The sequence below is a fragment of the Nannospalax galili genome, unplaced genomic scaffold (assembly GCF_000622305.1).
Source record: "Nannospalax galili isolate Female #2095 unplaced genomic scaffold, S.galili_v1.0 scaffold559, whole genome shotgun sequence".
Taxonomy (NCBI): Eukaryota; Metazoa; Chordata; class Mammalia; order Rodentia; family Spalacidae; genus Nannospalax; species Nannospalax galili.
Window position 1 is genome coordinate 3,480,752 of NW_008343479.1, and position 16,587 is coordinate 3,497,338.

At 37.3% G+C, this 16,587-nt stretch overlaps 1 protein-coding gene across 8 annotated transcripts in view; it reads left to right on the top strand.

Annotated features, from left to right (window-relative positions):
• Il1rap (interleukin 1 receptor accessory protein) overlaps nt 1-15,001 on the top strand; it is a 152,009-nt gene extending 137,008 nt beyond the window's left edge. For 7 of the 8 annotated variants that reach the window (XM_029566759.1, XM_029566755.1, XM_029566757.1 and 4 more), the window contains 3 exons: nt 2,083-2,232; nt 3,763-3,906; nt 6,352-9,446. In XM_029566759.1, coding sequence (XP_029422619.1) covers nt 2,083-2,232; nt 3,763-3,906; nt 6,352-6,719 — 662 coding nt within the window. In that variant the 3' untranslated portion in view covers nt 6,720-9,446. Of the gene's footprint in view, nt 1-2,082; nt 2,233-3,762; nt 3,907-6,351; nt 9,447-14,288 lie in introns of those variants that run through there. The other variant, XM_029566761.1, reaches the window with a different exon arrangement.
• Nucleotides 15,002-16,587: the final 1,586 nt, after the last annotated feature.

The window sequence follows — 16,587 nt, forward strand, 5'->3', positions numbered from 1 at the left end:
ATCCATTTTTTAAAAATATCAGTAACATTTTTTTCTTTTGTTTTCTCATTTTTATTAATTCTTTGAGGATTTCATATAATATAATCTGCTTAAGTTCATTCTCCCTCCCCTACTCCTCCAAGATCCAAACCCCTTTCTCTACCTGCCCAATTTGGGTCCTTTTTTTCTTTTTAAAAACCCATTGATGATTACTTTCCTCACCGAGTAGTATGCATAGCACCTTCCAGCACTTTGAAATCCAGCCTGTCAGTAGCACTTTAAAATTGACTTGCTTTGTTCCTTATTTCTTTAATTCTCTGTGTTAGACTATTAGTGTTAAAAGTGCAGAGGGCCTTCCTGTCTTTGTCATTGTCATATCCCCCAGAGCTTCTGGCCAATAGCAGATTACTGAAAAGTAATTATCAAACTAATCAGCGCCAACCACTGCTTCATACTCAGCAAATGTTCTGTTCCTGCCTCAAAGTCTGCAGCTGTGTTGTCAGAACCGAACATCACAACCAATTGAAATTTCTGCTGTAGAGTGTAGCACCAAGCTTCTTTTACTATCCTGGACCTGTAAAGTGCTATTTCTGGAAATGCCCATTGACATAGGCAAGGTGTCTTAGGGAAATTGTGGACAAACAGAGAGTTTTTCCCTGGAAGGCCATGGAGGTGTCGTTTACCTCCAATTTAGAGAATTGGGAAAGGGGAGTGGGGAAGCAGGTCTTTTGGCAAATCATAGTTTGTTACAATCGGTAGAATAAAATAACTAGAAATTTTTACAGTTATAGCTCATGCAGTTTTATTGTCTGAAAATTTATGTAAAATAAAGACGTTTACAAATGAATTTGAAACTAATATAAGGAAAGAGACAGTCTCTGGCCAGAAGTCATATCATGAACATGAACCTGATGTTTATTTTTCTTGATGCTTTGAGACAAGGACAGTGTAAATGAGACAGGTTGAGGACCTGTTTAGAACAGTAGGGTTTGTTTACAGTGTTACTGAGTGAATACCTGGTTTGTAATGAACTATAAATTGTATCACTCTATTTCCATATGTCCATAAAACCTATGATGATGTCCACAACACAAAAAATAAGTAGATAGTGAGGAAATATGTCCAGTCTCAGAAAATATGAGCTTTGGAGTCATAGAACTCTGACATGGGAGACATGAGACACAAACAGCACTTGGCACATGGTAGACTCCTCTGTTTCTAACAATGAAAGACTGTTTTTGAAGCCTTTTTTTAATTCAAACAAAGGAATCAAATTCCCCAATATTGATATTAGATAATATGATTAATCAAAATTAATAGACACATTAATATTATTTTTCAAGTCATCTCATCAGATAATGGACCCTTTCTGGAAGGTTTCTTGGGAAAACAAGGATGGTCAATCCCAGGATTCAATGACATTTTTGAAACTACTTTTGAACATGGAATGGTGGCACATTCTGTCATTTCAGTACTCTGAAGGCCAGTATGGGGAGATTGTGAGTTTGAGCTACATAGCAAGACCCACTCAACTATTTCAAGTAAATATTTTGGGTGCTGGGGATGTAGCTCAGTGGTAGAGCACTTACCTGGTATGCACTGGATCCTGTGTTGAGCTGAATTTGATAGCCTTCTAAATCCTTCCCTATACTACATCATATTTTAATTTGTGTATCATCAGATTGTATTCAAATGATTCAATAGTTTAAAATACTTTAAATACTTTCTATGCCAGGAGTCAAAACCAAAAATAAAGAATATGCAATCTATTGTTAAAAAGTAATGCCTAAGCTAGGTGCAGTTGCACATGCATTTAGTTCCAGCACTTGGGAGGCAAAGGCAGGCAGGACCTCTTTGAGATGGAGCCCAGCCTGATCTACATATCATGTTCCAGGTCATCTGGAGCTACAGGGAGACCCTGTCTAAAAAATACAAACACTAAATAAATAATGACTAAACTATATTATGTTTCTGCTTGTTAACATGTGTGTGTGTTAACTGTCTAATTTAGCTGCTGCGTTTACCCTGCTATTAGCAAGACACTGAGCCATGTGATCATTATGTAGAAATTTATTATCGGTGTTGTTTTGTTATTGACTCCAGTCATACCTCCAAGATACACAGTGGAACTGGCGTGTGGTTTTGGAGCCACCGTCTTTCTAGTCGTGATTCTCATTGTGGTTTACCATGTGTACTGGCTGGAGATGGTCCTCTTTTACCGGGCTCATTTTGGAACAGATGAAACAATTCTTGGTAAGTAATGCAAGTTTAATGTAAATCTCTTCTATTGCCATCTTTAGAAAGCACATTCTCTTGATAAAGGCTGCATTAACTGGAGTATTTAATCTGGCTATCTTTTATTTCAGCTCTTACTATTAAAATCTTTTCCATGTGTAGTGGAACACACTACTTTCTGATAGTAATATATGACTTAATCTACATTAGCACTCTCTATAGAGAAAATGTAATGTGTATGAAATTTAAATCTTTTCTAGTAGTTAAAAAGACACAAATGAAAATTAAGATTTGACTCAAGAGTCTCATATTGTTATTTCATCATGAAATTGATATTAAAATGTTAATGAGCTATTTTGAAGTCTTTTGGGACCTGAACATGCTGAAAATTCAGACTGGTACTTTGTAGTCATAGCACATCTCTGTTCAGGACAGCTGCATTCAAATGGCCAACAGGCATGTGATTCTTGGCTATGAGACAGGACAGTTGCAAGTTCACACTCTTGTTTTGCTTTGTTTTGTCTTTTGTGTTTTAACACAGAGTCTCGTTATATATACAGGCTGACCTCAATCCTGAGTGCTGGTCTTACAGATATGCCACCATGTCCATCATGTAGGTTCACACCCTGCACTCAAGGGGAATGCCCATGTAGCAGCAGCAGCATCCCAAAGCTCATTAGATGGAGACTTTTAAAGCCCTCTCATCTGGACCCAACCACTTTAACAGTACTGCCAAGTGATTCATTTGTGCATTAAAGTTTGTCTTTTTGATTTGTGCGTGGTGGCACATGCGTTTGGTCCCAGCCCTCCAGAGGCACAGGCAGGCAGAGCTCTGTGAGATGGAGGCTAGCCTGATCTATACAATGAGCTTCAGACCAGTGGGGGCTCCAGGGAGACCCTGTCTTAAAACAACAACAGCAATAACAAAATGATCTTATTATTTCAGCTCTTACTATTCAAAAATATCTATACATTGGAACGTGTATTATTCCTAGCTGAAATTTTCTTGGCAATATGAATGAGACATACACTGAGGAAAAAACAACCAAACAAGCCATTCCATGAGGATTCTAATTCAATAGGCTTTTTGGAAGCAGCACATAATCCATATTTTTAATGGCTCATGAATATAATTAAGAAAATTTAGGAAAAATCAATGTATTGAATCTAAACATAATTTAATTCTAGTTCTTTTCATGTATAATTTAGGCAGCTTCAACAAATCTTGATCAATTTAGAATTCTAATGTATTAACAAGTAGTTTTCTAGAAAAGGGAGTAGAAATTTTCTGCCTGGCATTAACTGTTGGCTCCTGTGGCCTCTATCCTTGATCTGTTCATTCACAGTTGGATATGTCAGCCTCAGTCTTTGGCTACTGCTGACTCAACTCCTATAGCCATTTTCCTGGATACCAGAAAAAAAAAATCACACTGGAGTCTGTCCAATCATCCACACATGAAGAAAATGGAAATTTCTGATACTTATAAGTTAGATTCCAGTAAAATAACAGTTTGATAAATTCTAATTTGTTCTGTGTTCCTACACTAGATGGAAAGGAGTATGACATTTATGTTTCCTATGCAAGAAATGCCGAAGAAGAGGAGTTTGTGCTACTGACACTCCGTGGAGTTTTGGAGAATGAATTTGGATACAAGCTGTGCATCTTTGACCGAGACAGTCTGCCTGGGGGAAGTAGGTATATCCAAGGAGCACTGATGCTACCCTGAAAGGCAAAGGGGATTCTGAGTTGTCAAACATGCATGAGATGATTGATCTGTATTGGTCTTTGGATTTTTAATGTCTAATTCTTTGAAGTAAAGGTGACAGCTCTAGAAATATAGCTACATTGTAATATGTATTCAGCTCAACTCAGTTTATGCTATTAAATATTCCCTTGTAATCTTCAAGAACTCCAAATAAGAAAAATATGGGCACACACAGTGGATCAGAGTGCAGATGCCACACTTTGAACGTCTGTTCATCTTTAGAAGTTTTAGACTGATCAGTAGTAGTTTGCCCACAGGTTATTTTTGCTTTGGGGGGTTTTGTTGTTGCTTTCTTTCTCTTTCTTTCTTTCTTTCTTTCTTTCTTTCTTTCTTTCTTTCTTTCTTTCTTTCTTTCTTTCAATGATTGAGTTTAGAAAATGTTTCTTTTCAAAGACTGAGGTTTATTCAATTTAACTAAAACTGAGTTGCAGAAAAGGCTTTGACTGTTTCTTTAGATACTAATAATACATAATTCCACTTTGCCTTCACTTTCCCTCCTTCTTATTTTCTAGCAGTTAGTGTGACTCTAATCCCCATTTTCATTGGTCTGTTTCTTTTTTATCACTATATACATTTATTGGATTTATAATTTTAAAATTTACAAGGCCATTTAATTCTAGTAGGTTTTAAGAAGAAAAGTGCCAGTTGCTGAATATTTTTAAAATAAAAGCATGCCTTCACTTTTAAGTACAAATAGTAGCACACAAAGTCATAGTTCATTGGGGTGTTTTAGACACATAGTATCAAGTGATCAATCTCCTGTGAATGTCTCATCTTTGAAATTAACCTCCTGCCTCTAATCTGGAGCATGACAATGTTAGTTTCTTCCTTGGAATATCATTCACATTAACCATCGTTAGTATGATTTTTAAATATGTTGATAATTGAGACATAGATTATACATAATTTTCATTTTGAGTTAGTTCATCTGTTGTTTTATCTCCCTAGGCATCACTCAAAGCTCATATAGAGAGAATATCTCCTTTAGTGTCATTTTGTCATGAAATGATGATTTGCATAGTTAAAGGAAAGATTTGACTCATTTTAATACTTAATTCACCCATATCAGTCAAGTATCTATTCATTCACATAGGCAATCAGAATATCTTATCTATTATGTGAAAAGTGATTAAAGATACACAGTATACATCTGGGTAAGACTGTCCACCAGGGGCTGATATTTCTTTGAAGAACTCCAGCTATGCACAGTTACTCTTGCATTTGCTTTTAATGGTAGGTCTTATATCCATTTGGATTCTTCCATCACTCCTCTTCAGGTTTCCTTGCCTCTGTTTCTCCTCTCCCTGCTTCTGTATGTGGTCAGCCGCCAGTGGAAATGCCTGGAACAGACATGCACCCATTCTTGGATTCTCCTCCAGGCTGCTCACATTAGATTTTAATTGGCAAGTCTTTCCCTGTTACTTCTGTACCTGTGAAGATTAAGGTTCAAAACGACTGCTGAGGGGAGCGTGGCAGGCTGTGATACAGGTTTCCACAGCTCCAGTGTATTACCTGAAGCTGGCAGCTATCTCTGCTTCAGGTGAAGGATTATGTAGTTCTCCCTGAGCATCTGGGAAGAGATAGATTAGACCTAAGAATTTAGTGGCAGGAATTAATCAGAACCTTTGACAACAGAATAAAATTAGACTTCATTTCCATTTTCCTGCCTTCTTTGACTCGAGAAAACACATTTACAGGTTAAAGCAGACATGGCTGCTGGGATGCAGGACTCCCTAGTGATAGTCTTGAGTTTAAGGAGAAAGATCCAGAAACTAGTTTCATCTCCAAAGCACAGGGAAGTAGGGAGGCTAAGTGGGAATCTCTTGATAGCCAAAATGCCTCTTGATTGGCTACATTTTTTATTTAAGTTCCTAACCCAAGGACACAATGACATCAGTTGGAGGCAGGAAAGTATGGCCCATGTGCAAGGTGAGGTTTTCTTGTACTTGACCAGCAGAAAGTGAAATTGGGTGACATGGATTCTGTAGTGCATTTATTAAATGCTTTTCATACTAGATAATTTTTACATGGGCATCTTTGGGGAAGCTAACCTGGTTAGACCACGATATTGTTTGAAGAAACTGATTTCATTATAACATACCTATTCCATGTGGCACAACTAATGCTTTTGAAGACTGAGGTGAAATAGATTGTGTTTGGGCTTCAGATTGTTCAGAACTGATTTTGGAACAAGACATGAACATACAGTTCCAGTTGGGTTAAAGACAAAATTATTCAATGTATAGTTGATAAAAGTGTTACAGTCTTGATTCTCAGGCTTCCGTCCAAAGCTCCCTACCTTTGCTCCCCAAGCACTGTCTTTTGGATAGTTCCTGGCCAACACTAATCCCCATGGTGTTTTCTTTCCCAGTTGTCACAGATGAGACCTTGAGCTTCATTCAGAAAAGCAGACGCCTCCTGGTTGTCCTAAGCCCCAACTACGTGCTCCAGGGAACACAAGCCCTCCTGGAGCTAAAGGCTGGCCTAGAAAATATGGCCTCTCGGGGCAACATCAACGTCATTTTAGTACAGTACAAAGCTGTGAAGGACACGAAGGTGAAAGAACTGAAGAGGGCTAAGACGGTGCTCACGGTCATTAAATGGAAAGGGGAGAAATCCAAGTACCCACAGGGCAGGTTCTGGAAGCAGCTGCAGGTGGCCATGCCAGTGAAGAAAAGTCCCAGGTGGTCTAGCAGTGACAAGCAGGGTCTCTCCTATTCCTCACTGAAAAACATTTGAAAGGGAAACCTAAGGGAGAACACACAGAGGGTGCTCTTGGGATAGAGCCCCCTTCTTCACTCCCAGCCTGTGGCTGCACTGACAAAAAGAAGTCCGTCTAGGCCTTCTAGATGCAGGGCTATATCCCAGCTACTGTATGCATGCCAGTCCTGCTTCTCAGGCAGTACTAAGGGCTTGAGTGATGCTGTCAACAGTCTGTCACCAGTTCCAATGTCATTATGGTCTTTACAAGTAAAGATATGTATGATGTATTCTCCATCCTCGTTCTTCCCTCTATCTCAATCTGCTTGTAAAATCTCAACATTATGGAGTAGCTTTGCCCATAGACCTAAGAGCCAACTTAAGATATGCTCCCTGATGACAATATTATTTCTCGGTAGAGTTTTCCTTTTATTTTATTTTCAGCCATTCATTAAACAGATAATCAGGGCCTAAACTTGTTCTAGCTGAGGACAATTCACTCCTTTGCTTGTTTGTTGACTCCTCCACCTCAGCAAGACTAGCAGTCAAACCTCAGCTCTTCCTCATGACTGATTTAAAGGGCATGCTGTGTTCCTCTTACTAAAAAACATTTGCCCTCATCTCAGGTAATAGATATTACATTTATAAACTTGAAAAAGGCATCATTTTTATCACAGTAACTTCCTGACTGTCTACACATAGATCCATCTTATCCCACCCTCTCCCTATCTACTTTTATCTTTTAGACTTTTCAGGTGGCTCCTCACTTGGTTCAGTCTGAGATGAAGCTTCTAATGGTGCTAATGGAGAGAGAAAACAGCAGAGTGCTTTTAGGGCATAATGACATGCTAGAAGAGCACAGAATTAGATGCTTGCATGCAATTTGTCTTTTAATCCCACTTTTGCTAATGTGACTATACTTCACTGGTTCACACCTCTTCATTATGAAGTGGAATTTGGCAGTAGTAATTTTAGGAACTGCTTTTAGCATTATTACTCTAAAAGAATTAATATTTCCCATAATTAATTCATGAATATGTGTAACACTTTATTTAAAATGAATTACCCTAAAGGTCGCTGCAGGTGAAACTGGGTTTTGATAGTTTTAAGCAAAATTTTACTGCTCATCATTACAAAAGTGAAAACTAAGTACATTTATGTTTAGTGTGGCCAGTATCAGTACTACATCTAGTGTATATATGTATATGTATATGTATATGTGTATATATGTACACATGTCCATAATCTCCAAATATATGTGTGCATATATATGTACCACAAATTAAATATATGTGTGTATGTATATCCATGTGGCCATAAACTATGTGTTTTTATTTGGGGCTATACATATACACACATTGACATATTTAAATAGCCATTTGTATAGTATTACAAACTAGTAGAATTCTTGTCCAGTTTTAAAACTATGATTATAGTATAATGGTTTTGTGTTGGTGTTTTCATCCCATTAGTGTTTGACTTGTGAATTCACAGCTGAGTCACAGTTGTCATAGTTCTTGCCCTCCTACCCTGAATTATAATACATATCGTATTGTTCCTAGAGTTTATCTGGGCTGCATTGGAATCTCTTCTGTACAGAATTTACATATTCACTGTTCAACAGTAGTCAGTCATCTGCTGTTAACAGTTTAGAGACTAAACTGTTCATTTCAGTGCTCAGCTCTGTGGACACTGTTGAATGATAGGGGAAATAATTACAGCTAAAAATAAGTCTAAGCATCCTACAAAACATAACTCATAATTTAAGGAAGTCTTTATCCACGAAGTATGAATTTTAACAAGCAATTCTAAAACTGCCTCCTACATTTAAGTGTCCATAAGTATTGAAGTCTATAATAAATCATTTCTCTGTGTAAGAGCTATTGATTATTTTAAATTTAAAAGGGGTTCCCCCATGAATTCTTGACTACAAAACTGTGGAGTCACTATTGGATCAAACATTTTTAAATGCAATAATTTTTTTTGTTGTTATTTCAAATAAGCTATCATTTCCAGTTCTAATCCTTTAATCACTGTGCCAGAGGAAAGCTGACTGCAGTTAAGCTTCAAATATCCATCCTGACTGATCTTTAGGGAAGTTGTGGCCAGGATTCTCACCTGAGAGCCAGCCGTTCCCTTCCTATACTGCATTCCTTTTGCACTGTTGTATTCTATATGTTTTCCTCCCAACTGCTGTCATATGCCCTTAGAAACGTCTTGATTTTTTTCCTATTTATATTCCCCTTTTACACTTAGCTTAACCCAGTGCTATAATATAAAGCGTATCAAATCCATGTAATATTTCATTGTAAGAGAACTTAAAGATTCTTGTTTGTGTTCTAGAAGATGCCCAGTACAGGACATCTGAGGGCAAAGGAATCACATACTTAAATTTTGGAAAACCAGAAAAAATCATGACTCTTAGGAAGAAATATTCATTGATTTTAGATTTATGATAAAAGGAACTTCTTAACCCAGGTTAACAAAGAAACATGCTATATAGAGTGTCTACTTATACAGTTCATGAAATTTATTTTGTTTGCTTTTGTATGGTATCTTACATGATTCCCTGGGACTCTAATAAAAAGTAGGAGTATTATGTATTGGCAAACAAAAACATCACTCCACTTGTTAATTGTCCATTTTATTTCCATAGGATATACTACTTTAAGACTATCTTTTTATTTTATTCATGAACACTTGTATTTTCCATTTTTTGTTTGATTTGTATATTTACATATTTTTACAATAAACCATTTATTTTCACCTTTGAGTTTTATTTTGTGCATGTGTTTGATGTCCTTATCTTCATGTTGGGGCTTGAGAAATACTAATAAAAGAATGATTGTACTTATAAAAATAAATGAAATAAGTTATTATATTATAATTATTTTGAGAATTTCATATATGAGTACTATATTTACATCATTTCCACCCCCTCCCCCCACCAACTCCTCCCGTTTCCCACCCTACTCCCTTTGTTTCCTGTCCTCTTTGATTATTGTTTTTACATATACATATAAACACATACACACACATATATACGTAATGATATAATGTACTGAATCCATTTATTAATGCTCACATGTATATGTGTTTAGGGCTGACAACTTAGTATTAGATAACCTATCAGGGAAATGGTCCCTGGAGAAAAATGAGCACCTCTCCCTTAACTTTACTGATTGTCTATAGCTCTTCATTTAGAGGTGGGATTCTGTGATGCTTCCCTCATCCACACTAGCATGAAATGTTAGAATAGTAATAAAAGCATCTTTCTGAGGAAAATCTAAGACAAATGTGATCTTAATATCAAGAACATTTCCTTTGCACTTGAGTAAAAGAATTACTCAAGTACAATGGATTGCCCAATGTTCTGGGGTAGGTTTTGTGTGTGTGTGTGTGTGTGTGTGTGTGTGTGTGTGTGTGTGTGAAGAAAGAAATATAGGAACAGAGAGATAGACAGGCAGAGACTGAGACAGAGGTGCAGACAGGAAGCAAAAACCAGAAGTAGTTATTTCTTTCAAACAAAACCATGTTATTTCTATTTTTATTGTTTTTTAAAAGATTTATTATTTTTATTTACACTGTATGTGTATGTATGCCTGTGTGAAGGTATCCCATATGTGTATGTGCACATGGAGCCTAGAAGAGGATGTCAGATCCCCTGGAACTGGAGTTACAGGCTGTTGTGAACCACCAGATGGTGGGTACTGGGAACTGGACTCAGGTCTCTGGAAGAACAGCAAGAACTCTTAAGCACTTTGCCATCTTTCCAACCTTAAAATGTGATTTGTTTTGTTTCAGCTTCAAAGTCTGGTCATGTACATGCCACACTTACCCTAAGGTTTTCAGTTAACACCAAGACAAGTATTTTGGAATGTGATCCAGAAATTAGAGCAATACATCAATAAATGATAATTTAAGTGAAAAAAAGCTATTACAAATTCTTTTTTTTCTTTTTTAGACAGGGTCTCCCAGCTGGCCTGGAACTAGCTATGGAGGCCAGGCTGGCTTCTCTCACATGGAGATTTGCCTACCTCTGCCTCCCAAGTGCAATAATTTTAGGTGTGCACCACCAAGCCTGGCTCACACATTCCAAATAAAGCAGTGAAAAATATTTGCAAATACATTTCTTTTGAGTTAACAATAGTGAATTCTTTTGCTTCAAAATATTCCTATTTATTTATGTATTTATTCAAAGAATATTTATTGAAACTCTATAACATGCTTTGAATTTGTTATCAGCAAAAACTTTCCTAATGAATTTTCTTAGTGCAAAACAGGCCCAAAAATGTAGAGTTGGGGTGAATGGACCAAAGTTACAAGGAAACAGATTTCTATGTAGAAAACAATAATAGAATTTACTACTTTGGATATACAGGATCCTTCATGACAGGATATATACAAACAAACTTGATCAATTCATATTATATTTATTCATGGATGTTTCACATTGGATATTTGATGACTAGTTGTAAATTTCTTCAACGCCTAAAAATATTAAGGTAGCTCCTAGTGAATATGGGTGAACATTACAAGATCAATATGAGCATTTTGTTAGAATCTATCTGGCCTTGTTAGAATTCTTAAGGCATTTTCTCCAGTCAGCTGTGTGCACAGTTAGGTCCTATACACAAGCAAAGTTCAGAGTATGAAAGACACATTCTGCAACTAATTTACTTTGGTATTTCTTCTTTAATTGTTTAAATTTAACATGTATTAATTTTGTTTGCCTCTGTGGGGTTGTGTGCAAGAGCCTCAGCGTACAAATGGAGATCACAGGACCACTTGCTGGAGTCAGGTCTCCCCTTTCACCCTGTAGGTCCAGGGAATCAAACTAGCTTGCAGGTATCCTTACCTTCTGAGTCATCTCACTGGCCTTGATTACTGTTTCTGCCCAAATGATATAAAATAACTTCAGCAATTGGTCAGGAGACTGTTTCAGAAGGAAAATTTTTCTTAGTTCATTATAAACTAAATACACTGAAAATATAAACCTTATTCTTGTTATGAATTTATTAAGGTATTTTAAAGTTAATATCAAAAATTAATAATATTAAATAAATAATCAGTCTACATATTATTTTAGCATTGCAGCTATTAGACATGTAGTAATGATAATTTGACCATATGTCTATTATCTAGTAGACATTTGCATATAATTTGTTTTATAGACTCATACCTTTGTTTTCATCACATGCAATTTAGAGAAGAATAAACTCAGATTCAAAGAGATTAAGATAAAAATAGAGGTAATGGAAAAGGTAGGATTTCAATTCAGATCCATCTTTTGTATTGGGTGATCTTTTTTTAATGGAAGAGAGGAGGAAAAAGAAGTGGTGGGGAGAGAGAGAGAGAGAGAGAGAGAGAGAGAGAGAGAGAGAGAGAGAGAGAGATTCTTTAGCCAAAAAAAATTACAGTCCTAGTTTTCTTGTAAATGAGTTGTAAATTCCAGGGATATTACAACTTTCAAAAGCAGGAATTTCCTATTGTATTATAGAACTCTGAATCAGAACCATGACTTTAAATCAACTTAGTGCTTCAGAAGAAAACTGATCCCATTGCTCCATAGTCAGACCACATTGCTCTGAGCCAAACTGAACAAACAACCTAATTCATTCATATAACCTTTAGAATAAAACTGATAATTCTCATCCTCAACTATGAAGTGTTAAAAATCTGGGATGTATTTAAAAGCACTGTGAAGTGAAGCCATTTCCTCTTATAGAATGAAATGAGGAGCTTCAGGAAGGCCAAATCCCTCCCGTAAGCACCTCCATTCCTTCTCTGTGTCTGATTCCACCATGCAGATGAGCATTGAACATTGTCTTCTTTCAAGTGAAAACCTCCCACTTTCCTGAAAACTTAGTTAAAATGCATTAATCCAGAAATCCCAAGACAATTAAAATATTCTGAAATGTTTATTTTAAAAAAAACATGTGTATGACTATTCTGCCTCCAAGTATGTTAGTGTATGACATGTATGCAATGCCTAATGGAGGCCAGAAGAGGGCATCAGATCTCTTGGAATTCAAGTAGTCTAAGATTGTTAATTGCCATGGGGGTGCTGGGAACTGAACCCAAATCCTATGGAAAAACAGCCAGTGCTCATAAACACTAAACAATCTCTCCAACTCCAAGATACCTGTTCTGTTTTCATTCATGCTTTCTCCACTGGAAAAAACTTATATTTTCCTAAAGTAACCATTCTGAGATGGTTACACATACTAGTAGAATTTGACTGCATATATTTTCTATGTGAGGCACATGTACACATATGCACATGCACTTTTGAAAAGAACTGAAAATGTAAATTTATCTTTCAACATTGAAACAAAAATTCCAATTTTCCTACAAATTCATGTCAAATCACTCATTAGAAATCATCAGTCTGGGAAGGATCCTAGCTTCCTCATTCTTGTCAAGTTCATAAACAAATTCCCTACAAACTCTCTGTGTGTCTCCACAGGCTGAAAAATGCTGAGACACCCTCAGTGTTGGCTGACATGTGTTTTCAAAATTGTGTGTCACTAAAAGTTACACATGTGGGATTCCTTTTTGTTAAAAACATTGTCTAAATTCTGCATCTCACAATGGATTAAATATTCCATTAAGTTTGAAGAATTTTCCCTGGGACCTGTCTACATCTCCCTCCACAACCATTAGAATGTACTACTTTGCAAGAAATCTTAATTAATTGTTTGGTTCTTAATCACTATGGAGGCTTTTTCCTCTGACTTTTAAGCCACTTATTGCATGAAAGAAAGAGAGAGGAAGGAAGGAAGGAAGGAAGGAAGGAAGGAAGGAAGGAAGGAAGGAAGGAAGGAAGGGAGGGAAAGATTGATGGAGGAAAGGAGGAAGAAAGAAAATCTTCATTGAGAGAGGCCAATTCTGTGTTCAAAAATGTTAAGTACCCAGTTCAAAAATGTGAAGTGGTGATTCCTCCTGCACTTTGCTGATCAAATGTTTTAGACTATTATGTTTATTGCTATTCAAAATATTGTTCTAGAAGACACATATATAAATTAACTATTATTCAAAGAAATGATAAAAGGCAAGTGTTCTTAAAATTATGTCTTGTATGAGATCAGAGAAAAATCCTAGTCATTAATGTAGAGGTAAGAAGAAAACACAGTAACATCCCAATAGCTGCCAAATACTTTAACATTTGAAGCTATCTCATCTAAAACCTCCAGAGAAGCCTTATGGAGAGGAACATTTCAAACAAGAAATAATTTATGAGAAGAAACAAAGTCAGCTGCTTGTAGAGACAGTTCATATAATTTCCATTTCTTGTTTTCCTGGTAAGAGAAGGCTTTAAAAAAAAAAAAGAGAGAGAGAGAGAGAGAACTACTGGAGTGGGAGAGATGTTGCTGTGGGGTGGAGATAAACTCAAATGGTTCTTTTTCTCCCTGGTAGAAAATCCTCCCCAATTATGAGTAGAATGGTATGAGATTGCTGGATTTCTTGACTGGGCAGATTATTTAGCACTGAAATCCTCTATGTTCAAAATCTTGTTAATGTCTGTCCTTTGTGGAATGGACAGGAGTGAACTGGGTATAGGAATGTCTTTCCTAGTTGCTATACTGTCTTTCCATTTTCCTGTAGATACGGTGGAAGCCGTGTTTGATTTCATTCAGAGGAGCCGAAGGATGATCGTTGTGCTGAGCCCAGACTATGTGACAGAAAAAAGCATCAGTATGCTGGAGTTTAAGCTGGGTGTCATGTGCCAGAACTCCATTGCCACCAAGCTCATTGTGGTGGAGTACCGCCCCCTTGAGCGCCCACATCCAGGCATCCTGCAGCTGAAGGAGTCTGTGTCCTTTGTGAGCTGGAAGGGAGAAAAGTCCAAACATTCTGGCTCTAAGTTCTGGAAGGCCTTACGGCTGGCCCTTCCGCTAAGAAGTCTGAGCGCCAGCTCTGGCTGGAATGAGAGCTGCTCTTCTCAGTCCGACATCAGTCTGGATCATGTTCAGAGGAGAAGCCGTTTGAAAGAACCCCCAGAACTCCGGAGCTCAGAAGGGGTGTCTGGTGCACTCGCAGCCCAAGGCACAATGTCTAAACACCGAGGAAAGTCCTCGGCAGCATGTCGCTGCTGTGTCACCTACTGTGAAGGAGAAAGCCACCTCAGAAGCAAGAGTCGCTCAGAGATGCAAACTCAACCCCAGTGGGAAACACACCTCTGTAAGCCTGTTCCCCAAGAGTCAGAAACTCAGTGGATGCAAAATGGCACCAGATCTGAACCCACACCCCAAATCTCAGCTCTCACGCTGCACCATTTTACAGATTTATCCAATAACAATGACTTTTATATCCTGTAGTTACTTTGTGTGGTGGGTGGTGGTTGCTATCTTTACCAATGCTCTTCTGGGTCATGAACCTTTGGGAATAACTGACATTTTTATCGTCTAATGGACTATCAGATTTATGTCCCTTTAATTGATTTTGAAAAACTATTTATTTCCAGGAGACAAAAGACTTGAAGCACCTGAAACCAGTTATTGCCTCTAACGGGCTGGGAAGAGCTCACTCTTCTTGGGCCCCAGAAGGTCAGTATGTAAAAGTTGCCTAAAGTCTGGTCCTCTATCTTGCCCAATGGTTCAAAAGTAGCTAAGGAATGTAAGTGTTCCTTGGGAATGAGTCGGTCAAGCATGCTTGGGCATTGGCACCTGCTGGGTGTACCTGTCTCCAGGGAGCATCTTGAAAAGAGCTGATTTTGGTGGACACTGTAGAACAGAGGTCTGCAGAGAACCTTCACATTTTCCCCACAAGGACCAAACTTCTGATACTTCAGAAATACATGCTTCCAGATGTCTCCCTGTAAATAGCGTGCTCCAAACTTTCTAATGCTGTCAGCCTCAATAAAGGTGCATTTTCATGCCATGTCATTTGTAGTAACACATTTTTAACACCCTCTCCCTATTTTGCCTTTTCTGGGCTTTATATTCAAATGTGAAGTCATGTCATTTCAGGAAGTTGAGTCTGGATTAGATAGGAAAGCTGAGGTGTCCTTTTGACATCTTTCTGATGTGCATTGGAAATCTGTGAGAGGACAGAAGACAGTGAGAAGGTATTGTAAGAGAAGTAGAGCTTAAACAAGACTGTCGTTTTGTTAAAATGATAGCTGAAAAATTCAGTATTGTAAAGGAATTGTAGGTAGAGTTTGGTGCCTGAATTCTTTCTTCCAAGTCCATGATTCTGAAAGGGATATCAAATTCAAGCATCTATAAGGATTGGAAGGTAAGAGAAAAGAAAAATGAGAACAGATGTAAGCCTAACACCCAAGTGCTCCATCTAGCACCCACATGGCTAGGGTGCAGGTTCAGATATGTAGGTTTTTTTCTACAAACATTCACATGACAATAAAAAGCACACAGCATTTGATTTTCAAGTCAGGAACATATTAAGATCACTGAGTTTACAGGTAACTGAAAAAAACGTATCTTAAAAAGGGGGAAGTCTTTACTGGGTTCCAGTTTATTTTAAGAGGTTCTAAAATTTATATTGTAATATATATTTTCAATTATATCTTGACTTAAATTTATAAAAATAAAATAAAAGACACAAACTAAACTCATCTGTGAGATGTATTGTCCTGAGGGTCACTAATATAATTTCAGAACTAAAATATCCAAGTAAAAAGCTGAAAAGGGGATCCAAGTGCCACAGGCAACTGTGGTCTAGATAATGGGAGATGGCCTTGAAAACATATGGGGAATGTTTACTTCCTCTCCAAACTGAAGACATATGGGCCTTAAGATTAGGAATTATGTGTTCTAAGCCGCCAATCCAGGAAAGAAAGCTGAGAAGCAGTACACCCTCTTTTTACTCTGCAGTTTCCCTGTCTGTTGAGTTTACTATAAGATAATCATAAGCACAAAAAATCTGTTATTTCTGAATGGAAGCA